General features: G+C 51.9%; 1 protein-coding gene across 1 annotated transcript; it reads right to left on the bottom strand.

Annotated features, from left to right (window-relative positions):
- Window positions 1-236: 236 nt before the first annotated feature.
- Window positions 237-13,320, bottom strand: LOC115384478 (potassium voltage-gated channel subfamily KQT member 2-like). Its single transcript, XM_030086758.1, has 9 exons — window positions 13,155-13,320; window positions 10,983-11,133; window positions 5,707-5,797; window positions 2,874-3,000; window positions 2,600-2,775; window positions 2,013-2,138; window positions 1,801-1,911; window positions 566-661; window positions 237-335 (listed from the first exon to the last, which is right to left on the bottom strand). The coding sequence occupies exons 1-9, from the start codon at window positions 13,288-13,290 to the stop codon at window positions 237-239; spliced, it is 1,113 nt and encodes a 370-aa protein (XP_029942618.1). The 5' UTR covers window positions 13,291-13,320.
- Window positions 13,321-15,793: the final 2,473 nt, after the last annotated feature.

Here is a 15,793-nt window from a genome sequence, read left to right as displayed (position 1 = left end):
ATAGTAATAGTAATAGTAATAGTAACAGTAACAGTAACAGTAATAGTAATAGTAATAGTAACAGTAATAGTAATAGTAATAGTAATAGTAACAGTGTAAAAGTCTTCAGACCTGAATGAGAGTCCAGACTTGTTCTTCAGGTTCCTCAGGAGGTCCAGCTGGTTGAGGGGAGGAATCAGCCTGCAGACACAGACCCCGGCGGTCAGTTCCGGACCCGAGTCCCACCTGTGTGTGTCTCACCTGTACATGGGGACAGACACCGTCCTCTCATAGTAGTCCCAGGTTGACGTCAAATCAGTCCGACTCAGATTGGTGGCATAAACTCTCCAAGCAGCCTGGAGAGACACAGGTGTGTCAGACATGTACACACACACACACACACAGACACACACACACACACACACACACACATACACATACAGACACACACACACACACACACACACACACACACACACACACACACATACATACAGACACACACACACACACACACATACATACAGACACACACACACACACACACACACACACACACACACACACACACACACACACACACCACCTGAATGAGTCCAGCTGCTGGATTTCGTCGTTTCTCAAAGTGTTTCTGTCGGTGCTGCTCCTGGACCTTCAGAGCAAATCCAGAACCCAGGATCCCCTGAAGACAAGGACGGGGACCCTGGTGAGCCCTGGTGAACCCTGGTAAACCCTGGTAAACCCTGGTGAGCCCTGGTCAACCCTGGTGAACTCTGGTGAACCCTGGTGAACTCTGGTGAACTCTGGTGAACTCTGGTGAACCCTGGTGAGCCCTGGTGAACTCTGGTGAACTCTGGTGAACCCTGGTCAACCCTGGTGAACCCTGGTCAACCCTGGTGAGCCCTGGTCAACCCTGGTGAACCCTGGTCAACCCTGGTGAACCCTGGTCAACCCTGGTGAACCCTGGTCAACCCTGGTGAACTCTGGTGAACTCTGGTCAACCCTGGTGAGCCCTGGTGAACTCTGGTGAACTCTGGTGAACTCTGGTCAACCCTGGTGAGCCCTGGTGAACTCTGGTGAACTCTGGTGAACTCTGGTGAACCCTGGTGAGCCCTGGTGAACTCTGGTGAACTCTGGTGAACCCTGGTCAACCCTGGTGAACCCTGGTCAACCCTGGTGAGCCCTGGTCAACCCTGGTGAGCCCTGGTCAACCCTGGTGAACCCTGGTCAACCCTGGTGAGCCCTGGTCAACCCTGGTGAGCCCTGGTCAACCCTGGTGAACCCTGGTCAACCCTGGTGAACTATGGTGAACTCTGGTGAACCCTGGTGAACCCTGGTCAACCCTGGTGAACTCTGGTGAACTCTGGTGAACCCTGGTGAACCCTGGTCAACCCTGGTGAACTCTGGTGAACCCTGGTCAACCCTGGTGAGCCCTGGTGAACCCTGGTGAGCCCTGGTCAACTCTGGTGAACCCTGGTGAACCCTGGTCAACCCTGGTGAGCCCTGGTGAACCCTGGTGAACCCTGGTCAACTGAGCTAACCTTATAAATGATGATCCGCCCACATGTCCCCTGTCCGTCTCACCACCCATCCACCCTCTTGTCCCACCACCTCTCCACCCCTACCATCCCCCGCCCGTCCTCACTCCAGTCCCCCCGCCTGTCCTCACTCCCCTCCCTCTGCCCGTCCTCACTCCAGTCCCTCTGCCCGTCCTCGCTCCCGTCCCCCCGCCTGCCTCACTCCCGTCCTCACTCCCGTCCCCCTGCCTGTCTTGTCCCCCCCGCCCGTCTCCACTGAGGGACTCAGTAAATGTGGACTGACAGCAGGCAGAGCGAAGAAAGACACTCCGATCAGGGTGAAGGTTGCAGCCAGAAGACGTCCATTCCAGGTGACCGGGAACTTGTCTCCATAGCCGATGGTCGTCAAGGTGATCTGGCAGGACAGACAACCACCAATCAGAAGAGAGTTCAGCGCGGTTGGACACTGAGGTTTCACACTGGGTCCAGCGTTTGAAGAGACAGTGTTGGTCTCACCAGTCCCCACCAGAGGGCGTCGGCGTACGTCTCAAACTGCTCGTTGTCCTCTTTCTCCGCCAGATAGACCAGGAAGCTGGCAAGAATGAGACACAGGAAGCCGATGTACCAGGCAGTGATCAGCTCCTGGACGCGCAGGACGGGAGACAGACAGGTGAGGAGACAGAAGACAGCTGAGGAGAAGAGACAGACAGGTGAGGAGACAGAAGACAGCTGAGGAGAAGAGACAGACAGGTGAGGAGACAGGAGACAGCTGAGGAGAAGAGACAGACAGGTGAAGAGACAGGAGACACCTGAGGAGAGGAGACAGTTGAGTGGCAGACAGACAGGTGAGGAGACAGCTGAGGAGAAGAGACAGACAGGTGAGGAGACAGAAGACAGCTGAGGAGAAGAGACAGACAGGTGAGGAGACAGAAGACAGCTGAGAAGAAGAGACAGACAGGTGAGGAGACAGAAGACAGCTGAGAAGAAGAGACAGACAGGTGAGGAGAAGAGACAGACAGGTGAGGAGACAGGAGACACCTGAGGAGAGGAGACAGTTGAGTGGCAGACAGACAGGTGAGGAGACAGACAGACAGACAGGTGACCTTGCTGTGGGCGTACACCACGGATCCCAGCAGCTTCCAGGTCCCGCCCCTCCGGTCCATCCGGATCATCCTGAGGATCTGCAGGAAGCGGAGGGACCGGATGGCCGACGTGGCGAAGACGTTTCCCTGCGTCCCCGCCGCCAGGACGGAGACGGACGCGATCAGCACCATGATGTCTGAGACGGGGGACAGAGGGTTACAGTGGGCGTGGCTGACACACACACACACACACACACACACACACACACACACACACACACACACACACACTGACCGATGACGCAGAAGGGCTTCCTGGCGAACTTGAGCCGTCCTCTCCATCCTCGGTAGCGGCAGCAGCAGCCGGCGGCCCAGATCCGCACCATGTACTCCACCCCGAACACCACGATGGTCACCACCTCCTGCACACACACACACACACACACACACACGTTTGTATTTATATCCTTGTGGGGACCTTCCATTGACTCCCATTCATGTCTAACTCCTAATCCTGACCCTTACCCTGACCCAGACCCTGACCCTAACCCACACCAAAACAAAGCGGAGCCCTAAAGAAATGTTTTTGACCTTTGACTTTTTTCAGTAACAACAACATGGCCAAGAAAACACTGTTTCCCTTCATGGGGACCCAAGAAATGTCCCCACAAATGACACTGTGCCTGGTTTTCCTATGTTGTGGGGACATTTTGTCCCCACAACATAGGAAAACCCACACGCACGCACACACACACACACACACACACACATCACTGTGTCAGGCTGTGTCTGTCTCTGTCTTGGTTTTTATGTTTTGTTGTGTTTTATATTATGTTGTGTTACGTTGTGTTTGATGTCATGTTGTGTTGCGGCAGTCCTGCTCTGACTGTCGTACGGTGTTCCTTCAGACCTTCTGTCACTGAGTCTTTAATGTGAACTTGGGAGACGTCCTGTCACTGGAGACGTCCTCTACCTGGAGACGTCCTCCACCTGGAGACGTCCTCTACCTGGAGACGTCCTCTACCTGGAGACGTCCTCTACCTGGAGACGTCCTCTACCTGGAGACGTCCTCTTCCTGGAGACGTCCTCTACCTGGAGACGTCCTCTACCTGGAGACGTCCTCTTCCTGGAGACGTCCTCTACCTGGAGACATCCTCTTCCTGGAGACGTCCTGTCACTGGAGACGTCCTCTACCTGGAGACGTCCTCTACCTGGAGACGTCCTCTTCCTGGAGACGTCCTCTACCTGGAGACGTCCTCTACCTGGAGACGTCCTCTTCCTGGAGACGTCCTCTACCTGGAGACGTCCTCTACCTGGAGACGTCCTGTCACTGGAGACGTCCTCTACCTGGAGACGTCCTCTTCCTGGAGACGTCCTCTACCTGGAGACGTCCTCTACCTGGAGACGTCCTCTTCCTGGAGACGTCCTCTACCTGGAGACGTCCTCTACCTGGAGACGTCCTCTACCTGGAGACGTCCTCTTCCTGGAGACGTCCTCTACCTGGAGACATCCTCTTCCTGGAGACGTCCTGTCACTGGAGACATCCTCTACCTGGAGACGTCCTCTTCCTGGAGACGTCCTCTTCCTGGAGATGTCCTCTACCTGGAGACGTCCTCTACCTGGAGACGTCCTCTACCTGGAGACGTCATCTACCTGGAGACGTCCTCTACCTGGAGACGTCTTTGGTGACTTAGTTTTTCGAACAAACCAAAACATCGACCACGGAAGTGAGCAGGATCACTGAAGCAGGGAGACGAACCCTCTCACCACAGTCCAGACCAGCTCCCGGTCCAGACCAGCTCCCGGTCCAGACCAGCTCCCGGTCCAGACCAGCTCCCGGTCCAGACCAGCTCCCGGTCCAGACCAGCTCCCTAACCTTCTGTATGGCCGCCTGGCGCCACCAGGTTCTCCCTGAGGAACCGTTCTGACTCCTCCTGCTGAAAACCCAGAGAGTCAGGATCATGAGGCCCCGCTTCACGTTCTGGACTCAGACTGAAGATCCAGATCCAGCCAGCTTCTGCTCTGCCGGACGTTGCTGGGATCAGGTCCTGATCCCTGAGCTCGGATCAGGACTCCTGCGTTACCGGTTGACCGGTTCCTGCCCCGGTCCAGCTCCCATCTACTCAACTGATACCAGTTTTTCAACGAAGAGCAGAGGAGCAGGATCCTGCCGGTCCGGACGGGACTCGGCATGCTGGGTATGCGATGGACGCCCGGGGACAGTGGAGGGGGTCGCATGCCTGGCCCCTGTCCGTCCAGGACGTTGAGGATGTTTACATTTTCAGATCTATGATGATCGGCCTGCTGCTGATTGGCCGGTGCTGCCACCTGATCCTCTGGAGGACTAAGAAGACCGCCGCCACAAAAGACGTCCAAGGAGGACGGTCTTTTCAAACCAACGGGCAAAAGCTGAGGCTGACTGAATGTGCGAGCTCCTTCGAAAGGTGGACAATTTGGGTTATGGTTACGTCCTGCTGGGACGGAACCCGGCCGGCTGGGACGGAACCCGGCCGGCTGGGACGGAACCCGGCATGCTGGGACGGAACCCGGCATGCTGGGACGGAACCCGGCATCCCCTGAACTCACATCTGGATCTTTCAGGTGAACCCTGGACCCCCAGGACCAGCAGGTGTCGATGTGGAGCAAAGTGAAGCATCATGGGAGAATCGACCGGCTGCAGTGAGACGACGTCATGTGGAGCTCAACGCATCGACAGAATGAACAAAACCAAGGGCGCCAGTCCCGCCCAATCAGAGGCCTCCGAGGTCTGTTGTGTAGCATTGTGTGTGTTGTTTCATGTTGTGTAGCGTTGTGTTGTTTAAAGTTGTGTAGCGTTGTGTTGTTTCATGCTGTGCAGCATTGTGTGTGTTGTTTCATGTTGTGTAGCATTGTGTGTGTTGTTTCATGTTGTGTAGCATTGTGTGTGTTGTTTCATGCTGTGCAGCATTGTGTGTGTTGTTTCATGTTGTGTAGCGTTGTGTGTTGCTTCATGTTGTGTAGCGTTGTGTGTTGCTTCATGTTGTGTAGCGTTGTGTTGTTTAAAGTTGTGTAGCGTTGTGTTGTTTCATGCTGTGTAGCATTGTGTGTTGTTGCCTCATGTTGTGTAGCGTTGTGTGTTGTTGTCGTACCAGGATGTAGAGTGCGTCCTCGGAGCTCTTCTCGTACTCTTTGATGGTGGAGAACACAGACAGAACCAGGCAGGAGAACACCAGCAGGAACCTGGAACCACAGACACCCCGTCTCTGACTGATCTCTGACTGATCTCTGATCCATGACTGATCTCTGACTGATCTCTGACTGATCTCTGACTGATCTCTGACTGATCTGTGATCCATGACTGATCTCTGACTGATCTGTGATCCATGACTGATCTCTGACTGATCTCTGATTGATCTGACTGATCTCTGATTGATCTGTGATCCATGACTGATCTCTGACTGATCTGTGATCCATGACTGATCTCTGACTGATCTCTGATTGATCTGACTGATCTCTGATTGATCTGTGATCCATGACTGATCTCTGATTGATCTCTGATTGATCTGACTGATCTCTGATTGATCTGTGATCCATGACTGATCTCTGATTGATCTCTGATTGATCTGACTGATCTCTGACTGATCTGTGATCCATGAATGATCTCTGATTGATCTGTGATCCATGACTGATCCATGACTGATCTCTGACTGATCTCTGATTGATCTGACTGATCTCTGATTGATCTGTGATCCATGACTGATCTCTGATTGATCTCTGATTGATCTGACTGATCTCTGATTGATCTGTGATCCATGACTGATCTCTGATTGATCTCTGATTGATCTGACTGATCTCTGACTGATCTGTGATCCATGAATGATCTCTGATTGATCTGTGATCCATGACTGATCCATGACTGATCTCTGACTGATCTCTGACTGATCTGATTGATTTCAGACTGATGGAAACTCACTGATTGTCCGTCACTCACATTGACTGAAACCAGTCAGTAATGATCGACTGTAGGTTCAGCTTCAGTCAGAGAACAAGACAACAGTAGAGCTGATCAGGGCTGTATTGATCAGGGCTGTATTGATCTGATCTGTATTGATCTGGGCTGTATTGATCTGATCTGTATTGATCTGGGCTGTATTGATCTGATCTGTATTGATCAGGGCTGTATTGATCAGAGCTGTAGTGATCAGGGCTCTATTGATCTGATCTGTATTGATCAGGGCTGTATTGATCTGGGCTGTATTGATCAGAGCTGTAGTGATCAGGGCTGTATTGATCTGGGCTGTATTGATCTGGACTGTATTGATCTGATCTGTATTGATCTGATCTGTATTGATCAGGGCTGTATTGATCAGAGCTGTAGTGATCAGGGCTGTATTGATCTGGGCTGTATTGATCTGGGCTGTATTGATCTGGACTGTATTGATCTGATCTGTATTGATCAGGGCTGTATTGATCTGGGCTGTATTGATCAGAGCTGTAGTGATCAGGGCTGTATTGATCTGGGCTGTATTGATCTGGACTGTATTGATCTTGGCTGTAATGATCTGATCTGTATTGATCTGGGCTGTATTGATCAGAGCTGTATTGATCAGGGCTGTATTGATCAGAGCTGTAGTGATCAGGGTTGTATTGATCTGGGCTGTATTGATCTGATCTGTATTGATCTGGGCTGTATTGATCTGGACTGTATTGATCAGAGCTGTAGTGATCAGGGTTGTATTGATCAGGGCTGTATTGATCAGGGCTGTATTGATCAGAGCTGTAGTGATCAGGGCTGTATTGATCTGGACTGTATTGATCTTGGCTGTAATGATCTGATCTGTATTGATCAGGGCTGTATTGATCAGAGCTGTAGTGATCAGGACTGTATTGATCTGGACTGTATTGATCTTGGCTGTAATGATCTGATCTGTATTGATCAGGGCTGTATTGATCAGAGCTGTAGTGATCAGGGCTGTATTGATCTGGGCTGTATTGATCTGGACTGTATTGATCTGATCTGTATTGATCAGGGCTGTATTGATCAGAGCTGTAGTGATCAGGGCTGTATTGATCTGGACTGTATTGATCTTGGCTGTAATGATCTGATCTGTATTGATCAGGGCTGTATTGATCAGAGCTGTAGTGATCAGGACTGTATTGATCTGGACTGTATTGATCTTGGCTGTAATGATCTGATCTGTATTGATCAGGGCTGTAGTGATCAGGGTTGTATTGATCTGGGCTGTATTGATCTGATCTGTATTGATCAGAGCTGTAGTGATCAAGGCTGTAGTGATCAGGACTGTATTGATCTGGGCTCCATTGATCTGATCTGTATTGATCAGGGCTGTATTGATCAGAGCTGTAGTGATCAGGGCTGTATTGATCTGGGCTGTATTGATCTGATCTGTATTGATCAGGGCTGTATTGATCAGAGCTGTAGTGATCAGAGCTGTATTGATCTGGGCTGTATTGATCTTGGCTGTAATGATCTGATCTGTATTGATCAGGGCTGTATTGATCAGGGCTGTATTGATCAGGGTTGTAGTGATCAGGTCTGTATTGGTCAGATCCAAATCAAAAGTTATTTTTCACAGACCAGTGTGTTATTTGTTTGTTTACCTTACTGACGGCTTCTTAGGCTGTTTTGACAGCCTTTGAAACCTTCGAAACAACGCTTATAACTTTGAAGACCAAACTAACCTTTTTGAACTGTATTGGTCTGGACTGAATCAGAAGGCTGGGTGTTCAGATCATGTCAGGTCACCATTGTGGAGGTTGCAGAAAGAGAGGGACGAGGGACTAGGACCGAGTGAGGACTATTCTCACACCCCAGTGACAGCTGTCATCCCAGGAAGTCCCATTGACAGGTTACTTCCACCTTTTTAAACCGCACCGGTAGAGCACCACACCTCCCCAGGTCACCAAGCCCCGCCCCTTCCAATGTGACAGTCCCCTGATCCACAGACACCGCAGCATCCTGCAATCTGACACTTGTTTACTTTGTAATATATTTCAGCGAATTTCAAGAAATGTACTGGTAAATATATTTCGCTTTCATTTGAGTGACTAAACCTGTTGAATGATCTGAAACATGTTCAGAATAAACCAGGTTAGTCCCTGAACCTGGGGCCTCACCTATAAAACCCTGCGGGAAAATCTGACAATAATGGGAACGCAACGCAAACCTCTGTCCGCAAAAAAAATTCAGGAGCCAAAAAAAAGTCCGCCGCACAGCTGTTCGCAATTTCCAAGTCAGGGTTTCAAATCCTGCGGAGAACGTGTCGGTGGCCGACCACACCCACAATCCCGCCCCAACTCCACCCCTTGGCACCATATATGGGTATGCAAATGAACTCATGAATGAAATTTGGGTATATTAGACGGTGAGGCGCAGCGGAGCCTGCAGATAACCGTGGATCAGGCGGATGAAGTGTCGAAAAATGAAGATTTTAATGACATTCGGGCGGGTTGTGTTGAAGCACTCAAATAAAAAAAAAAAGCAACATTTTAAATCTTATTCCAAACATAAAGAAACGAACGAAAACGATAGAAAAACACTTTATGATCAGCCAAATGAGCAAAAGTGTGCATAATCATGGCATTTACAATTTAATGGCACATTCAGCAGAGGACACCGCAGCTTTTCCTTTTCAAGGCGATCAGCGTCTCGCTGCAGAACACAGTGTCGCCGGCAGGTGAGACGCGCCGCATGCAGGCGGTGGATCTGCTGCTGAGGAGGGCTGAGGTGATGCTGCTGCCGTTATTGGTGAGGTGGAGAGCCGGGCTGCTGTCCTCTCTGGAGGACACAGCAGTGGAGGGACAGAGTGGAGCAGGTGACCACAACGTGGTCAGAGCCATCGGGCCACTACTGCTGAAGTGAAAGAAGTGGTCCGACTTGAAGGTGAGTTGTCATAATTCATAGAGTCTCAACTTTGCGGAAACACCTTTTAAAAAAAAGGAAAAAAAAAACTTAACATAAAAATGTAGTGGAAATGGACGCACAATATGATTGTGCGTCCAGGCATTATCTAGACTGTTTTTCCTCTGGAGTCAGCAGGATTTAATGCGCTGCAGCATAAAGGCTGTGAACCCGGGATGATTCCGGGTTCGGACGTCAGATATGGCCATGGCTAAATAGCAAACATTTTTTGTGTCAATTTGCCATTTAATTGTGAACACTTTGAAGTGTGTATCATGAGAAAAATTGTCATACAAGGGACAGTGGGTATTTGTAAGTGCAGAGACAAAGACATTGTACATGTTTATATGTGATGTGTTTGATTGCTCCCTGTGAACTATTTATTTTGTGTTTATTTTAGAAGATGCAGAAAGGAGATGGTTCAGGATGGAAACATTCCAAAGCCTCTGAACATGACTTCCTCAAAGCGTCTCCCCTCATGTGCTCATCACCACTCACTGTCTGTCTTAAATGTATATTTAAATTATATCGAACTTATGTCTGTTATTTATTTCGTTATATCTGTCTTGGATCTTGGTGTAAATTATGTTTGATTTATATCTGTCGGCTTCTATCTATTATTTAATTAAATGTGTCTTCCGATTTATTTCCGTTATATTTAATTCAACTTAAATAATTAGTTGTGTCGGTCAGTATATTCCTGTTATGCAATTATATCTAATTTTACATACAAACTATATTTAACTTTTCCTTGTATGGTTGGGCTTTGTATTTTTCTACTTTTCTTTCTACGTTTCTTGCCGCTGCAGCCCTGCAGTTTCCCCATGCGGGACAAATAAAGGCTTTTCAATTCCGTTTCCTTCTGCTTAGTCGTCTCCACGTAGTTTTTCTGAATTGTGCGGTCCCGTACGGCAGCTGTTTTGTTGGCGGTGAGGACCGCAAAGTCACGCGCATTTTTTCCCTTCGCAAAATGTATATAGGTACCTGCTTTGGCGCAGAGGGGCGGCACCGCAAGGTTTGGGGCTCGTTTTGTGCGCCGCAAGCTTTATAGGTAAGGCCCCTGTTCTGTAGTGATCAGTAGTGATCTGATCTGTTGAGATCAGTAGTGATCTGATCTGTAGTGATCTGATCTGTGTTGATCTGTAGTGATCTGTATTGATCTGATCTGTAGTGATCTTTAGTGATGTGATCTGTAGTGATCTGTATTGATCTGATCTGTAGTGATCTTTAGTGATGTGATCTGTAGTGATCTGAACTATAGTGATGTGATCTGTGTTTATCTGTAGTGATCTGATCTGTAGAGATCTGTAGTGATCTGATCTGTAGAGATCTAAGTTGTAGTAATCTGTAGTGATCTGTAGTGATCTTTATTGATCTGAGCTGCATTGAGTCATGTCTGTTGCTCGTGCCTGGGTTTGGACTGACTGGTCTTCCTTCCTTGATGCTGACAGTGTGTTTGAGGACGGCTCGCTGGCGCCCCCTGCAGTGCGGGCCAGGACTCACACATAAGCGTGGTAGATGAAGGCCCATCCTCGAGGTCTCTCCAGGACGTTGTACAGGAAGTTCTGAAGCCGGCGGTACAGAGCGTTCCGTTTGGGGGGCTTCTTACCCCCGGACACACTGCTGCGCTGCCGCCGAGGACCCTCATCCCCACCTACACACACACACACACACACACACACACACACACAGATTGATGTCATAACAGTGTTAACATAAATGATGTGAATAAAAGAGTGAGGTTGGACTCGGTTGGTGACGATATGGAGAAGGTGGAGTTCAGCCGGAGGTGGAGGAGCTGCTGATGGAGGAGGGCGAAGCTGGTGGATGAGCTGGAACTGAGCTTTATTCAGGGTCCGTCTCCTCCAGGAGGTCAGCTGGAGGTCAGCTGGAGGTCAGCTGTCCTCCAGGATGGGGAGGTGGACGTTCTGCCTGTCTCAGTAGAACCAGTACGGTGCTTCCTGACCGCCCCCTGGTGTTGGAGGGTGTTGTGGTCGACTGTACCCAGAGCAGCTGTTAGGTGGAGAACGGGTGTCTGCTGCCATCAGCAGGTCCCTGAAGGCTGTCTCTGAGCTCCGTCCAGGGTGGAGGACAGACTGACACTTCTCCAACACGAAGACCCTCAAGTTCTGCTGCAACTGTTCTCCCAGAAACTTTGAGAGGAATTGAGGGTGGAGATGGATCTACAGGAGGACTCAGGATCCAGGACTCAGGCGGACAACAGGCAGGCAGCAGCTGATGGAGGAGGGACAGCAGTGATGGAGGACGGACAGCAGTGGTGGAGGACGGACACCAGTGATGGAGGACGGACAGCAGTGATGGAGGAGGGACAGCAGTGATGGAGGACGGACAGCAGTGATGGAGGAGGGACAGCAGTGGTGGAGGAGGGACAGCAGTGGTGGAGGACGGACAGCAGTGATGGAGGAGGGACAGCAGTGGTGGAGGAGGGACAGCAGTGGTGGAGGAGGGACAGCAGTGGTGGAGGACGGACAGCAGTGATGGAGGAGGGACAGCAGTGATGGAGGACGGACAGCAGTGATGGAGGAGGGACAGCAGTGGTGGAGGAGGGACAGCAGTGGTGGAGGAGGGACAGCAGTGGTGGAGGACGGACAGCAGTGATGGAGGAGGGACAGCAGTGATGGAGGACGGACAGCAGTGGTGGAGGAGGGACAGCAGTGGTGGAGGACGGACAGCAGTGATGGAGGAGGGACAGCAGTGGTGGAGGACGGACAGCAGTGGTGGAGGAGGGACAGCAGTGATGGAGGACAGACAGCAGTGATGGAGGACGGACAGCAGTGATGGAGGACGGACAGCAGTGATGGAGGACGGACAGCAGTGATGGAGGACGGACAGCAGTGGTGGAGGAGGGACAGCAGTGATGGAGGACGGACAGCAGTGATGGAGGACGGACAGCAGTGGTGGAGGAGGGACAGCAGTGGTGGAGGACGGACAGCAGTGGTGGAGGAGGGACAGCAGTGGTGGAGGAGGGACAGCAGTGATGGAGGACGGACAGCAGTGGTGGAGGAGGGACAGCAGTGATGGAGGACGGACAGCAGTGGTGGAGGACGGACAGCAGTGGTGGAGGACGGACAGCAGTGATGGAGGAGGGACAGCAGTGATGGAGGAGGGACAGCAGTGGTGGAGGACGGACAGCAGTGGTGGAGGACGGACAGCAGTGGTGGAGGACGGACAGCAGTGGTGGAGGACGGACAGCAGTGGTGGAGGACGGACAGCAGTGGTGGAGGACGGACAGCAGTGGTGGAGGACGGACAGCAGTGGTGGAGGACGGACAGCAGTGATGGAGGACGGACAGCAGTGGTGGAGGACGGACAGCAGTGATGGAGGACGGACAGCAGTGGTGGAGGACGTGAGAGAATGTCTCTAACTTGAGGACGGACAGCAGGGAGCTGCACCGCCTGTCTCCAGCAGCCTGAGGTCTTCCTGCTGACGGAGGAATGAAACTCTGAACAAACTGAAAATGAAAATTATTCAACTAAGAAAAAAATTTAAAAAAAGTTCAGACGAAAAACTCTCCTTAAAAAAAAAACAGGAATCAAACTGAAAACACGAAACAAACATTTAACTGAAAACTGATTCAGTTAACCTGGAAATCGGTGCATCCTGTCCACACGCGCGCGCGCGCGCACACACACACACACGCAGTCCGCTGTTTACCTGAGATGAGCAGAGCTCCGTCCCGGCTGCTCTCCGGTCCCCCGCCGGCCTCCAGACCCACGAAGCCGACCTTCAGCTTCTTCTGGTCGGCCTGCGCTCCGGGGAACACGCCGCCGTTCCGGGACTTTTGCACCATAATGGTGAAACGCGACGAGCACAGACCAGCTGATCCACTGCGCCACCGGGCCGAACCTCACACCTCACACCGAGCCCTGAGCCCAGAGCCCGACCGGAGCCGCAGGGAGCATCGCTACCGGAGGAGGAGGAGGAGGAGGAGGAGGAGGAGGAGGAGGAGACGCTCACAATCAGCTGCAGCCTATTTTTTTTTTACCTCACGGACTTCCTGCACAAACAGGAAACAGGGTGACGTCACAGATTGGCACGATCACACACAAAAACCCTGATCAGGTGATCTGTCCGAGGAGTCACTGTGTGCTCATCTGTTGCCATGGCAACTGCATCATTAGAGCCAGTGACCATGGAAACCATGGCTGTTTCACTGAGTGTCCCTCCTGTCCTCTGGGTTGCCATGGTTACAGAACAACTTAGGAAAACACCCCACAGCCGTATCACCCCACCCAGGGCCGGCCCGGGCTTCAGAGGCGCCCTAGGCGAGCCCGAGACGAGCGCCCCTTGGGAGCGTGTTTTTCGAGCGGTCCCGACATTTGTTGAGCGGGGGGGGGGGGGGGGGGGGGGGGGGGGGGGGGGGGGGTGCGCTGAGGAGCGATGCCGAACAATACCGATCAGTGCCGGGCAGCGCCGAGGACGAGGAGCGCAGTGCGTCGGACCGCTGCACAGCGGGACACACGGAACACAGAGCGTCGTGGCGCCCCTTGTACGACCGCGGCGCCCCCCTCGGGACGTGGCGCCCTAGGCGGCCGTCTAGTTCGCCTATGCCTAGAGCCGGCCCTGACCCCACCCCACAGCCGTATCACCCCACTCTACAGCCGTATCACTCCAACCCACAGCTACATCACTCCACAGCTACATCACTCTACCTCACAGCCGTATCACTCCATCCAACAGCTGCATCACTCCACCTCACAACCGCATCACCCCACAGCTGCATCACTCCACAGCTACAAAAGTCCTCACCCCCCCTTATGCGTGCAGACTGAAAAAAATGGTTTTTTCTGCACAGTTTCTGGGACTTTTGATATGTACACTGAAAAACCTTGAGAACCCCTGATCTCTTCTAGATTCAGGTCCAGGGACCATGAGCAGTCCCTGAAAACCCGGGCTTATCAATAATTATACAAAAAAACCTGGCGGCTCGCGCTGGTTGACCCAGACAGGGCCGTGCAGGGGCCCCCCAAGGGGGTTTGCTACTGCATCATAAATGCCCATTGTTGTCATTTCTGTGCAGTAAACGTCCTGCAGCCGACCGGTACCGGTACCGTCCTGCAGCCGACCGGTACCGGTCCTGTCCTGCAGCCGACCGGTACCGGTACCGTCCTGCAGCCGACCGGTACCAGTACCGTCCTGCAGCCGACCGGTACCGGTACCGTCCTGCAGCCGACCGGTACCGGTCCTGTCCTGCAGCCAACCGGTACCGGTCCCGTCCTGCAGCCGACCGGTACCGTCCTGCAGGACATCTGGATCGGCGTCCTCCCAGACCAGACCCGGTAAGATTTGTTTACAGGACCAACTCATGACCGCACAGTACAGCATTTATTGGTTTTCTTATGAATGTGGAGAATATGTATTTATTAACAGCTGTTCTTGTTTCTGTGCTTTTATTCAGCAAAACGAAGCGCGGTTCTGATGGCGGTCCGGTGGAGCATCTGGACCTGCAGCAGCTGGAGCGGCCAGCAGGGGGAGCTAAACAACATGAGCAGACTGGACTGCTTCCTTTGTGTAAATATTATTTATCTTTGGTGTTCTTCCGGTGTGGCGTGAATAAAAGCAGCTGGAATAACAGATAAATATTTTGTGTCATATTTGTCACCATCGCACCATGCAGGTAAAAATCAGCTACACCTGCTCAGTAATCTGATTACATGATCTGTCTACATGCTACTTACAGAAAAGTAATTCAGTTTTCGAGAGAAGTTTATGAGAAATGTGGAAATTTAATCACATCGTGACAGCAGGACGTTTAAGAACGAACACCGCGGTGATTTCCTCACTTCAGAGTGTTTAATGAAACGATGGAACGGCAGCGGTGGAGACGGAACAACATGATCCCTCTGTTCTGTAGACAGAACGCAGAACCTTCAGTCACTCTGAACATCAGTCACCACAAAGATTAAAATCCTGTACCTGTTCCACAGAACCCCACAACAGAACCAGAACACCGGGGCTGTTCCACAGAACCCCGCAACAGAACCAGAACACCGGGGCTGTTCCACAGAGCCCCGCAACAGAACCAGAACACCGGGGCTGTTCCACAGAGCCCCGCAACAGAACCAGAACACCGGGGCTGTTCCACAGAGCCCCGCAACAGAACCAGAACACCGGGGCTGTTCCACAGAGCCCCACAACAGAACCAGAACACCGGGGCTGTTCCACAGAGCCCCGCAACAGAACCAGAACACCGGGGCTGTTCCACAGAGCCCCGCAACAGAACCAGAACACCGGGGCTGTTCCACAGAGCCCCGCAACAGAACCAGAACACCAGGGCTGTTCCACAGAGCCCC

The sequence above is a fragment of the Salarias fasciatus genome, unplaced genomic scaffold (assembly GCF_902148845.1).
Source record: "Salarias fasciatus unplaced genomic scaffold, fSalaFa1.1, whole genome shotgun sequence".
In the NCBI taxonomy this organism is placed as follows: domain Eukaryota; kingdom Metazoa; phylum Chordata; class Actinopteri; order Blenniiformes; family Blenniidae; genus Salarias; species Salarias fasciatus.
This window is presented reverse-complemented; position numbering and strand designations above follow the sequence as displayed.